This window comes from Bidens hawaiensis, unplaced genomic scaffold (assembly GCF_021521415.1).
Source record: "Bidens hawaiensis isolate Kalapana, Puna unplaced genomic scaffold, B.hawaiensis_p1.1 tig00004444_1, whole genome shotgun sequence".
Classification (NCBI taxonomy): domain Eukaryota; kingdom Viridiplantae; phylum Streptophyta; class Magnoliopsida; order Asterales; family Asteraceae; genus Bidens; species Bidens hawaiensis.
The window spans coordinates 818,498-831,001 of NW_027491267.1; the positions used below are offsets into that span (position 1 = coordinate 818,498).

Genomic DNA, 12,504 nt, shown 5'->3' on the forward strand with positions numbered 1-12,504 from the left:
ATTATAAGCTATCCTTTATTTAATGTCATTCCTTACGAGCAGGTTCTTGTGTTTGGCTCACCTTCAACTCACATTCCTTTATTTGGGGTGGTTCACGGGTCGTTAGAAGAGCTGGGTCTCGGGTTCGGGTTTCGTTCATGTCCTCACATCCCTATAATACTTTTATTGTAATTATGCCACATTATAATAATAATAATAATAATAATAATAATAATTATTATTATTATTATTATTTATAGCTTATTATTATTATAGATTTATTATTATTAATAATAACAATTTACCAAAGTAGCCCTCCAAACCCTACCTATTTATATATCTAGAGCCACCCCCACCATCCCTGCCCTTTCTCCAGCCGCCCCCTCATTCTCCTTCTCCGTTCACCTCCGGCTTCCCTACCTTCGGCCAATATGGCGTCAACACAGAAGAGTATAGGGTGGAGCCGAGCCTACTCTAATCAACTCGCATAGAAATGGGTCACATAAGGGAACTAGTCGCACAAGACCCAATCGTACGAGGACGAGTCGCACGGGTTTGACTCGCATGTGTTTAAGTCGCATGAGTTCTAATCACACGAGAACGAGTCGCGCGAATGGATTTTCTTAGATGAGTCGCGCGAGTGGTTTCTAATCGAGTCGCACGAGAGGCCGCATTTTGGTCGCATAATTGATGCGATTCAAAAGCAACCTGAGCTGTTTCAGTCGAATCGGGTTTTTATGTTTTCACTTTGTTTACTTTGAGCCGAGTTCTAATTCTACCGAGTTGACTCGCTGTTACGTTCCCGCTCAGCCCGGGTTCAGAATCTGATCTTATCTGTCATCACTCAGCCCGAGGCCTTGAGCCGAGTTCACATGGTCACTCGAGGTAACTGGGGTTGAGACCATTTTTTTTCTATTTGGTTCGAGTCCCGGGTTTGAAACAGGTCCTCACGGACCGGTTTCGGGTTCCCTAACTGTCGAAATTAGTTATGTTTGCTCAAGATCCTTTACAGGGATCCAACTCTTCACAATTAGGTCCAATTCGAGCTCGTTTATGTTCGGTTATCACATTTTCGTTTCATCTCCAACTTACAAGATTCGTTTTGAGTTTTTTATAATCACTTTATAATTATTAAGAACAAGTTAAAGGTGAATGAATGAAAAATATAAACTTTGATTTTTGTGACATACCTTGAAGATTTGGATAGATTAGATCTTGGATGGATAAATGGAATGTGTACAGGGGGTTTGTGTGTGTATGGGTGGGTGTGTGATGATTGGAGAATGATGGTGAAATGATGAGGATAAGGATGGGGATTAGGGTTTTAGGGTTTAAATAGGACAAGCCCAAAGACTTTTAGGCCCATAATTATGTTCAAGTCCAATAACCATTTTAACCTTATCCTTTCCTAAAATTATTTAACTAACTAAATAACGTTGCGCGACATATGTTTAAAACGAACTTATATTGTTTATTTAAATAATCCTTAAAATGAGGATGTTACATAAAGGATACATTAGGAGTAGATTTTGCACCTTGTGGAATCTCTTGATTCGTCTGTGAGTAAAAAGTAGTGATTGGGACAACTGTATTGCTCACAGGAAGTGCTCCCCCATATAGAGTTGGATCTTGATTTACTCTCGAAGAATTCTAACATTTTAGATCATATTCTATTTTTTTCAAGTTTCTACACAAATTCTAAAGTTGAGAGATTCTCTTTCTTGAAGAAACCGTTCTCTTTCAGCACTAACAAATAGGTAGAATAAGAAGCAGGTGGTGCATACTTCAACGTATTAATCTGATCTTCCTCACTAGGAGGCATCTTGAAATTATTCATTTCTGCAATCAAGTGAAAAGACGTTGTTAACATCTCATTCATAGTCTCCCCCTTCAATGAACAAAAGTTTCTGAACTGGAATTTCAGCATAGACATATTGCTATCTTTTGTATTCCCCATACTCCTCATTCTCAAATGTTGGAACAGAGAAGCACATATTTTGATACTGCTAACTTGATTAAAGATATGTTATGGCAAAGCCATTGTCAGTGTAGACTAAGCTCTAGTCTCAATCTCATATGCTTTCCTTTCATTAACAGACATGTTAGCAAAGGTCTTCTCAGAAAATCCAGTAGTATGATTACCAACCAAAAATGGTGTATACACAACATCCAGACTCTGAATGCAATCAGGATGAAAAGATTCCAAATGAGCTCGGGCATTTAGTATGAGACCCGATCTCAGAATCCAAGTTCAACATCAGCTACATAAGAGCGTTCTGGGAAGCAAGGGCATAGAAATTAGTCATTTTAAAATTCAAGGGTGAAAACTGTAACTTTTGAAAGTTTAGGATTCAAATTGACAATTTGTGAATTTTATCTCTAACGAATGAGATACTTTAGACGAATGTGGAATTGTTCACATGAATGAGATTGCGAATGACATTATTCAACGAATGAACAATGATCAATGAGCTAATCAACAAATGAACATACACAAAATCAACTATTCACACGAATGTGAAATGACAAATGAAAGAACGAATGGGTGAAGACGAATGAAAGTACGAATGATACTGTACAAGCGAATGAACAATAACAGATGAGTGATTAACGAATGAAGGTTTAGTAAACGAATGAGGAACTATAGTAGCGAATAGGTTGTTATGAATGTTTAACAGCTGTCAATACAAGTATAACTACCAAACGAATGAGTAATTGAATCTAACATTCTAAGGAATGATGCCAAGAAAAGAACAAATGAACCTTCAAATGTTCATATGTTTTTTCAAATTCAAGCATCAACAACTACACAAAAACCATCCAAACTCATTCAAACCTCAACCAAATCTAACAATTAACCACTCAATCAACTCGTCTATCCATTCCGAACCTCATCATATCAATCCAAACCACAAAAACAAACCAATTCTCGTCCAATTTGACCAAAACTCATTCAAACTTATCTTCGTTCCCGCTTAAACTAATTTCACTAAATCACGAAGAACTAATGCAATTAAACCTAGCATATGTTCAAATTATCATCCTGAACAATCCTATAGTCCAATTAATACTGATTATGATAATTTCAATACCTAATTGAACAATTCTATACCGTTAACAGTCCGAAATCACAGTTCAATACATTTAATTACAATTAACACCGAATAGATGTATCAATTGTGTCGTAAACGATTCTAAATCATAATTCAATCAGACGTTGGCTCTGATACCACTTGAGAGACCACTAATCTAATTCTATACGTTTAACAATCTAGTCATTTGATATGAATTACAATTAGATCTGGTTGATCGCGTTAACTGTGTGTAACAGCGGGTGTTGAGAGAGTAATTTGGCAGAGTATCAAGGCTTAATTGGTAATGATAAGAACTGCTAATTACTTAGAATAATTACAGAGTATATATAGACGATGAGCTCATTCGTTAGACAGCTCCTAACGAATGAGCCTCATTCGTTACTCATACTTTAACTCTTATTTGTTCACATAACGAATAAGCACATTCGTTCACTCATTCGTTAACATCTATAACGAATGAGAATACATTAACGTGGGGACACATTCGTTATTAGCTACTCTAACGAATGTATCTTACAACTTAACGAATGTACTAATACATTTACCAAAATACACTTAAGTAAATACTAATTACTAAACTACATTATACAAAGACCGAGATGAAAAACTGTGTATCAACATCAAAAACAAGTTTCTTTACCTTAATCATCATTCTGCATCATTGTTAATAATCATAAAGGTAGCATATCATCTATTGAGATGATTTAATTAAGTTATTAGACTACTTTCATAAGGTTTTGACGTTAAAACCCTATCGGGCCTAAAAAGAACACATTAACACTCATTACAAAAATTAAAAATCAATTTAGACACTTACAGGTTGTAATCGATAATGTATCGATCATAATGATTCATGTTTTGATGTTAATGGGTATCGTTTTAAGGGTTTTCAAAATTCAAATTTGACATGTTGACTTTCTAGGTTCATATTGATTTTGACTTTGACCATCAGGTTAGCGAACGCATTCGTTATAGTGTACTCTCATGTTCATTCGCTACATATTTACTTTCATTCGTTAATTGTGTAACGAATGAATCCTATTCCTTCTCTTTATTAGCGAATGAACTCATTTGTTAGAGTCTCTAGCGAATGAGGATTTATTTCATAGAAAATGTGACATGAGTATTGTATAGTTAGCTAATGATTCCATTTTCTAGTCTTCTTGACATGTTCCCATTCGTTATATGTTACATGTGTAGCGAATGAGGACTTGTTAGCCATTTTCAAAAATATTATAAATGTTAATATGTTTGTTTGTGCAGATAATGGTTGAGCATCAATAGGTTAATGTTCCCAAGGGTGATTAAGAGCAGCTAGTAGTTCAAGAGGCTCAGATTATTCAAGGTCAACAAATCAAAAAACCTGTTGCTAATCCCGAGCCCCAACAAGAATAGAGGAAGAAGAACAAGCTGGTAATCGTTGGGTGGCTGACAAGAAGCACAACATTGTGGCTTTCTTGGGTCAGAATTTCTTCGGTAGAGCGATGGTTGGAGATATTATCAAGTTTCTACATAGATCAAGGATCTATTGTGCTAATTCTACCTATCTTCCAGTATATTATAGTATCATAAGACCATTCTAGGAGACAACTCAATATGTTCTTGGCGAGAACTACATTATGGCTACTATTTAAGGGAAGGAGATAGTGATTACTTTGAAGCTGATTAGAGAAGTGTTGGGATTTAGAGATAATAATAACTTTGTGTGTGAGTTTGTGTAACACCCCGGCTTAAGCGGAAACGCCCGAGTGTGACGTACAGATTGTTCAAACACACGTGGCACTATTAAGTGACCATAATAACATTAATTCATTAAATTGCCAAGTAAACAAGTTCAACAAATCACAATACAAGTTCAAATCAAAACATAATCATAAAAATTTCTCGTTTATTAAATAACCTAGGTATTCTAAGCGTCTTCTAAACCTTCATCCTCTAATCATGGTACCTGTAACATATGTATAAAATAAAGTCAGCAATAAATAGCCGGTGAGTTTCCACAGTTTTAAATACATACATAAAAACCGTACAACTCATGGACAAGTGATAAACGAGCAAGTAAGTCCTTTCCAGTTGATAACAACCAACGTACTTGGGTAATCGCGCAAGTAAAGTCCTTTCCAATTGGTGACAACCAACGTACTTGGATAATGAGGCCCTTTTCCACTCGATAGAAATGGACCGGAGTGCAAAGAGGGGGGGGGGGGCGTATGATCCTACTTAATGAGGCTTCCCAATCGTGCAAGTAATATTCGTGCAAGTAATATATGTAACACACAAGTCTATGTACGAATTGTAGTTTTGTAATAGAAGAAATCAATACTTAAATTTTAATATGGATACATATGCTACCCCAAAACAATAAAACATTAAAAAGGGGTGGTGAAAAACTCACCTTGATGATTGAGGCGAAAAGGGAATGAGTACTTGAAAGCGTTTGAGAATAACCACAACCGAACAGGTCACGTAAGCCGAGGCAAGCGATCCGCGCTAACTAAATTGAGTAAAAACAAGACTTAATCGATAATCATACGGGATGGTTTTATTGTATAACTTGTAATGAATATTTTATATTATTTTACATTTTTTGATTATAATATTATTATGTTATGTCTTAACAGAAATCGGTTACTAATATGATTTAAGTATTTTAACGGCGAGAAAACAAAGTTTATATGTTCGGAAAGCTTGAACTATTGTTTATAATTTATATTTATATTTATTGCGTTGACTAAACGGTTTCTAGAAATTTAAAGTTTGCTTTACGTTTACTTAACGATTTTTAATAACGACTTACGAAAACGAGAAACTTGATTTTTAAAGGTAAAATGATGAGATATATTTTATAGTTATTTTATATAATTTTTTATTTAATTTAAAAAAGTTTCTATAATTTTATTTTGATTTTTAAATGCTAAAAAAATGGTTAAATGGTTCAAAAATTAATTACAAAAAGATCATAAATACACAACATAAATGAACATGAACACTCAGCTTTATTAATAATGAAGATCCGAAATACAAAACAGGTTGGGTAAACAAATATAAAAATGATGAATGCCACAGTATTCGATACTTTTGGAAATTTCGTCTCAAAAAATAAAGAATTTGCAACAAAGAGATGGGTGTACTTGGTCTTAATTCGATCCTCATGTACCCAAGTAAATTCCATTCCGCGCTTGGATTCCCAACAAACCTTGACCAATGGGATTCGGCTACGCTTGGTTTCCTTATCCTCACAGTCTATAATCTCCATGAGTTTCTCTACAAAATGCATTGTTTCATCTATTTGTAATTCATCAAGAGGGATATGAAGATTGTTGTCAGTTAAGCACTTCTTGAGATTTGACACGTGAAAGTTAGATGAACCACTAAAGAGTTCTTGTGGTAGTTTAAGCTTGTAAGCTACGTTTCCGATTCTTTCAAGGATCTTGAATGGACCAACATAACGAGAAACAAGTTTCCGCTTCTTCGCAAATCAAACACTCTTTTCCAAAGTGATATCTTAAGAAGGACAAGGTCACCGATATTGAACTCAAGGGGTTTTTTTCGTTTATTACCATATCTCTTTTGGCGACTTCTAGCAGCTAGAAAATTTTGATGGACTTGAGAAATTCGATCAGTGGTGTGTTGAACCATTCCAGGACCGGTGAATTGAGCTTCACCGATCTTATTCCAACAAATAGGAGAGTGACATCTACGACCATAAAGTTCTTCAAAGTCCAAATAGTGCCACACCAATGCTAGAGTGGTAACTATTATTATTCGAAAACTCAATTAACGGTAGATGAGAATCCCAATTTTCACTGAAATCAAGGACACAAGAGTTAAGCATGTCTTCAAGAGTTTGAATGGTTCTCACAGGTTAACCATCGGTTTGAAGATGGTGTGCAATGCTAAGGTCTAAATGAGTTCCTAAAGCTGATTGAAGTGATTTCAAAAAATGTGAAGTGAAACGACCATCACGATCGGAAATAATAGCTAAGGGCATCTAATGACGGCAAATAATTTCCTTGAAATAAATTTGTGCGAGTTGATTAACATAAAACTTTTCTTTGATATGGAGGAAATAAACTGACCTGGTCAATCAATCAGTGATTACCCAATACTATCATTTTGGTTTCGAGTGGTCGAAAGTTTGGTAATAAAATCCATAGTAATATCTTCCCATTTCCAAACGAGAATTAAGGGTTGCTCGAGTAAGCCGAATGGTCTTTGATGCGCAGTTTTAACCTATGTGCAAATAAGGCATTTTCCGTATATAAAGCAATATCCTTTTGTAGAACGAAGATAGAAATACATTTTATCTGCATTAGGAGGAATTGAATATTTTGACTTATGAGCTCATCCATAGTTAATTTGCGAAGATCGCTATGATCAGGGACTCACAAACGGTTTTGAAAATAGAGTACACCATCGCGCTTGGTTTCAAGTTAAAGTTCGGCTCTAGACGAAAACTCGTCATACAAGTTGCCTTCGGTGACTGAGATGTGTTGTGCCTTCGATAACCTTCACGACTAAGGGCATCGGCCACTACGTTTGCTTTATCGGTATGGTAGCGAATTTCACAATCATAATCACTAAGTAACCCGGCCTATCGTTGTTGTCTCATATTTAGATCTTTCTATTAGCACATTAAATGTGGCAAGTGTTGGGATTTGAACCGAATCGTCACTTAGTTTTTGTATTAGGTCATAATATGTTGTTTAGAATGTTTGGTTTGGTCTAGATGTATGTGTGTGTAGCTCTAGATGGTCATATGCATGTTGTTATGCGCCATACGCTTGCATGAAGGGTTCCATACACTTGCATGGAGGCTCATACGCAAGGAATTAAGCAAATGAAGGTGTATGAGACTTAGGGTATGCTTGGCAAGGAGCTTTTAGGAGTTTTTTTGGGGCTTCAAGCTTCAAGCTTTTAAGAAAAAGCTCCTACCCAACAAAAAGCCTTGTTTGGTTCAGTGGACTTGAAGTTTTTATATTAGGAGAAAAAGCTCTTTTTCTAAACGCTACTACTACTAGCGTTTGAAAAAAAGCTAGAAGTTTTTACAATTGAATTTACAATTTTGGTACTTGAACTTTAATCAACTTTTGTTAATTTATATAATAGTTATATATTTTACCCTTATTCAAAACTAACTACCCCCATGACTCTTTAAAAGTCCATAATTTTTTCACACGTTAATATTTTTTTAAACACATTACATCATAAAAAAGAGCATTTTATTCTCTTTAATTTGAGTATGATATTGATATACTTCTTTACCGATTATGATTGGCAACAAGTCGAGTCAGACGAGCTCGGGTCATGCGCAAGACCAAATTAGGGTCGAAACGAGTCGATAAAAAGGGTTAATTTACTTCGGTTCATGTCGGTACGGTTTTGAGTCGAATGGGGCTAGGTCAAAAGATGGTTCAGATTAAAATGGTGTCGGGTCGGAAAGGGTTTCAGATCAAAAGAAATTGGTTTAAAAAATTATCTATTTGAAATTACAGTATATTTTAGCTTTGTTTCTTGATTTTCGTCACCGATTACACGCTTACTGCCTTTGCACGAAGTACACGTCTGCATTCGGGTTATGCGTGCACTAATATCAAGTGAATCACGTACCGACACTAATTATGCGGTTGATGTCAGGTTGCGCGCGCACTCCGCCGCACCGCTCTGGCACCCAATTAGTTTAATTAAAAGCTCAAGCTACTCTGCCAAATACCTAAATATATATCTAAAAAGCTCCAGCTACTCTACCAAACACCTAAATATATCTAAAAAGCTACACTTAACAGCTACCAGCTTCCAGCTAGCAGCCACCAGCTAGTTATGCCAAGCATACCCTTAGAGAGGTTATGCCATTCGCTTAGAAATATTTAGGTGAAGCGTATGAGGAGCAGTTAGCGACTGGAGTATATATATGTGCATATGTTATGCATTCGAGTAGTGAACGCTTTTACGATTGACCAATTGCAATAAACCTCTGTCGAAATTTATATATGACCTTCAACGCGTTATTGTTTACATCTCGTCTTCATACTCGGTCATTTTTGCTCATCGATTAGCACCATAAACACCTTTTCTCACGTTTACGGTGAATACGTAGAATCTAATCGTGTATTCAGATCCATATCATCAACTACAAGTGGTATCAAAGCTTTGGTCTCTCGATTCTATATTTAATCACCTAATCTCGTGTGATATCGTTCAATGATCACGTTCGATTTTGATTCCGAATGTTCGTGTTCTTCGTATTGAATTCCAATTGATTTGGAGGATAATCAGTTGATATATAGGATTGTTTAGACTTGATATACAAGTTTACCTTTCTTACCTTTCTTACGTATTGAATTTTGAAAGGTCCAACATATCGAGGAGATAATTTACCTTTCTTACCGAAACGAACAACACCCATCCAAGGAGATATCTTGAGAAGAACACGATCATCAACATTAAACTCGAGAGGTCGTCTACGGTTATCCGCGTAGCCCTTTTGGCGACTACGAGCGGCTAAGAGATTTTATCGAATTTGTGCAATTCGATCAGTGGTCTCTTGAACAAGTTCGGGACCGGTGATTTGGGTTTCACCAATCTCATTCCAACAAATAGGAGAACGACACTTACGGCCATAGAGTGCTTCGAATGGAGCCATACCGATGCTCGTATGAAAACTATTATTGTAGGAGAACTCAATCAAATGAAGATGAGAATCCTAGTTTCCACCAAAATCCAAAACACAAGACCTAAGCATATCCTCAAGCGTTTGAATCGTTCGCTCGAATTGCCCATCGGTTTAAGGGTGATAGGCAGTGCTAAGGTCCAAACGAGTTCCCAACGCAGTTTGCAAAGATGACCAAAAGCGAGAAGTAAAACGACTATCATGATCGGAAATAATACGCAAGGGTACACCATGACGACACACGATACGTTGAACATAGATTTGAGCGAGTTGATCAACCGAGAAATTTTCATTGATTGGAATAACGTGCGCAGACTTAGTCAAACGGTCAACAATAACCCAAATTCCATCGTGGCGGTTTCGAGTGGTTGGGAGTTTGAATACGAAATCCATGATCACATCTTCCCATTTCCAAATCGGGATGTGCGGTTGCACGAGTAAACCAGATGGTCGCTGATGCTCGGCCTTAACTTTGCGCAAGTAAGGCACTTTGCGACGTACAATGCAATGTCTTTCTTCATGCCGAGCCACCAAAATGTGGACCGTAAGTCGAAATACATTTTATCCGCACCGGGATGAATAGAATATCGTGACTTATGAGCTCCGTCCATGATCAAAGTACGAAGATCATCACGATTGGGAACCCACAAACGATTAAGGTAATACAACAAACCATCACGCTTAGTTTCAAGTTGAAGCTCAGCGCCACAGGACATTTCGTCGTGCATATTACCCTCGGTGACTGAGACATGTTGGGCTTCAAAGATTCGGAGTTAGAGGTCGGTTTGAAGGATCACACTATGAAGCAAGATAGATTTCACATGAGTCTTTCGGCTAAGGGCATCGGCTACGACATTCGCTTTACCGGGATGGTAACGAATTTCGCAATCATAATCACTAAGTAATTCGGCCCATCAATGTTGCCGCATGTTCAAATCCTTTTGGTCAAAAATGTGTTGAAGACTCTTGTGGTCGGTGAATACCACACATTTTGTGCCATAAAGGTAGTGTCTCCAAATTTTCAACGCAAAAACAACAGCACCGAGCTCGAGATCATGCGTCGTGTAATTCCTTTCATGAACTTTGAGTTGCCATGAAGCGTAAGCGATGACTTTGCCTCGTTGCATGAGGACACAACCGAGGCCTTGATTGGAAGCATCGCAATAGACAACAAAGTCCTCGTTGCCCTCGGGGAGAGCAAGGATCGGCGCATCGCAAAGCATACATTTGAGAGTTTGGAAGGCTTAATCTTGCTTTGGTCCCCACACAAAAGGCTTATCCTTGTGAGTCAAAGCAGTTAGGGGAAAAGCGATCTTTGAAAAATTAAGGATGAAGCGACGATAATAACCTGCGAGACCAAGAAACGAACGAACTTCGGTAGGAGAGTTTGGAGTCTTCCAATTCTTGATGGCTTTGACTTTGGCGGGATCAACGTGAATACCCTTTTCATTTACTATGTGGCCCAAGAATGGAATTTCGCTCAACTAGAATTCACACTTTGAGAACTTCGCATAAATTTATTCCTTCCTCAAGAGATCAAGGATGGAATGAAAGTGCTTTGTATGCTCAGTTTTGGACTTAGAATATATGAGAATATCATCAATAAAGACAATCACGAATTTAACTAAGTATGGCTTGCACACGTGGTTCATGAAGTCCATGAATACCGTGGGTGCATTGGTTAACCCAAAGGGCATCACTCTAAACACGTGATGTCCATATCGAGTTCGAAAGGCGGTCTTGGGTACATCATCTTCATGCACACGTAGTTGATGATAACCCGAACAAAGATCAATCTTGGAGAAGCAAGAAGCTTCTTGAAGTTGATTGAAGAGATCGTCGATGCGAGGCAATGGGTAAGGATTCTTGACCGTAAGCTTGTTGACCTCGCGGTAGTTGATAGACATACGAAAGGAACCGTCTTTCTTCTTGACAAACAAAACGGGTGCGCCCCATGGAGACGAACTAGGGCAGATGAACCCTTTTTTCGAAAGTTCTTAGAGTTGGGTGGACAATTCTTGCATCTTAGAGGGTGCAAGATGGTAGGGAGCCTTTGCAATCGGAGTTGCACAAGGCACAAGTCAATGCGGAATTCAACTTCATGAATGGGAGGAATACCAGAAATGTCATCGGAAAACACTTCGGGATACTCACATACAACCGGAATGTCTTCAATCTTTTGCTCCATCTTTTCAACTACGTGAGCCACGAACACTACATACTTCTTGCGCAAATATGTTTGGGCTTGAAAGCAAGTTATGAGGTTAAGGCTCGAAGGAGAGGGCTTTTCACCAACAACACGAAGACTTTGACCATCGGCAATCGGAATACGAATGATCTTCTCAAAGCAAACGATTTTGGCACAGTGAGAGGACAACCAATCCATGCCTACTATGATGTCGAAACATCCCAATTGCATCGGGATGAGGTCGATTGAGAATATGTGGCCATTAAGATTCATCTTGCAACTTCGAATAACAGAATCCATCGTCATGGATTTACCATTCGCTACTTCAACAGTGTACGATCTCTTAAGATTAGATCGGGTTTTAGCAAGCAAGGACTCAAATTCAAAAGACACAAAACTCATATCGGCACCGGTATCAAATAAAATGGTGGCAAAGTGGTCGTCTACAAGAAACGTACCGTTCACCACATCGCCGTTTTATTGCGCTTGGTGGGCATTCATCATGAAAGCATGCCCATGGTTATCTTGAGGAGCTTGAACGGCTTGACCCTCTTGAGGTGCAGGTGCTTGAA

General features: G+C 37.7%; 1 protein-coding gene across 1 annotated transcript; it reads right to left on the minus strand.

Moving 5' to 3' along the window:
- Positions 1-1,666: 1,666 nt before the first annotated feature.
- On the minus strand, positions 1,667-12,238 carry LOC143626583 (uncharacterized). Its single transcript, XM_077096635.1, has 2 exons — positions 11,863-12,238; positions 1,667-1,818 (listed from the first exon to the last, which is right to left on the minus strand). Exons 1-2 carry the CDS (start codon positions 12,236-12,238, stop codon positions 1,667-1,669), a joined length of 528 nt encoding a protein of 175 aa, XP_076952750.1.
- Positions 12,239-12,504: the final 266 nt, after the last annotated feature.

Bases quoted from the DNA above. Each gene is read 5' to 3' on its own strand.
- LOC143626583 (XM_077096635.1), bottom strand. From the start codon at position 12,238: ATGACGATGGATTCTGTTATTCGAAGTTGCAAGATGAATCTTAATGGC. The intron at 1,819-11,862 runs GTATTCCTCCCA...ACTTGATTGCAG, and splicing joins GTTTTCCGATGACATTTCTG to AAATGAATAATTTCAAGATG.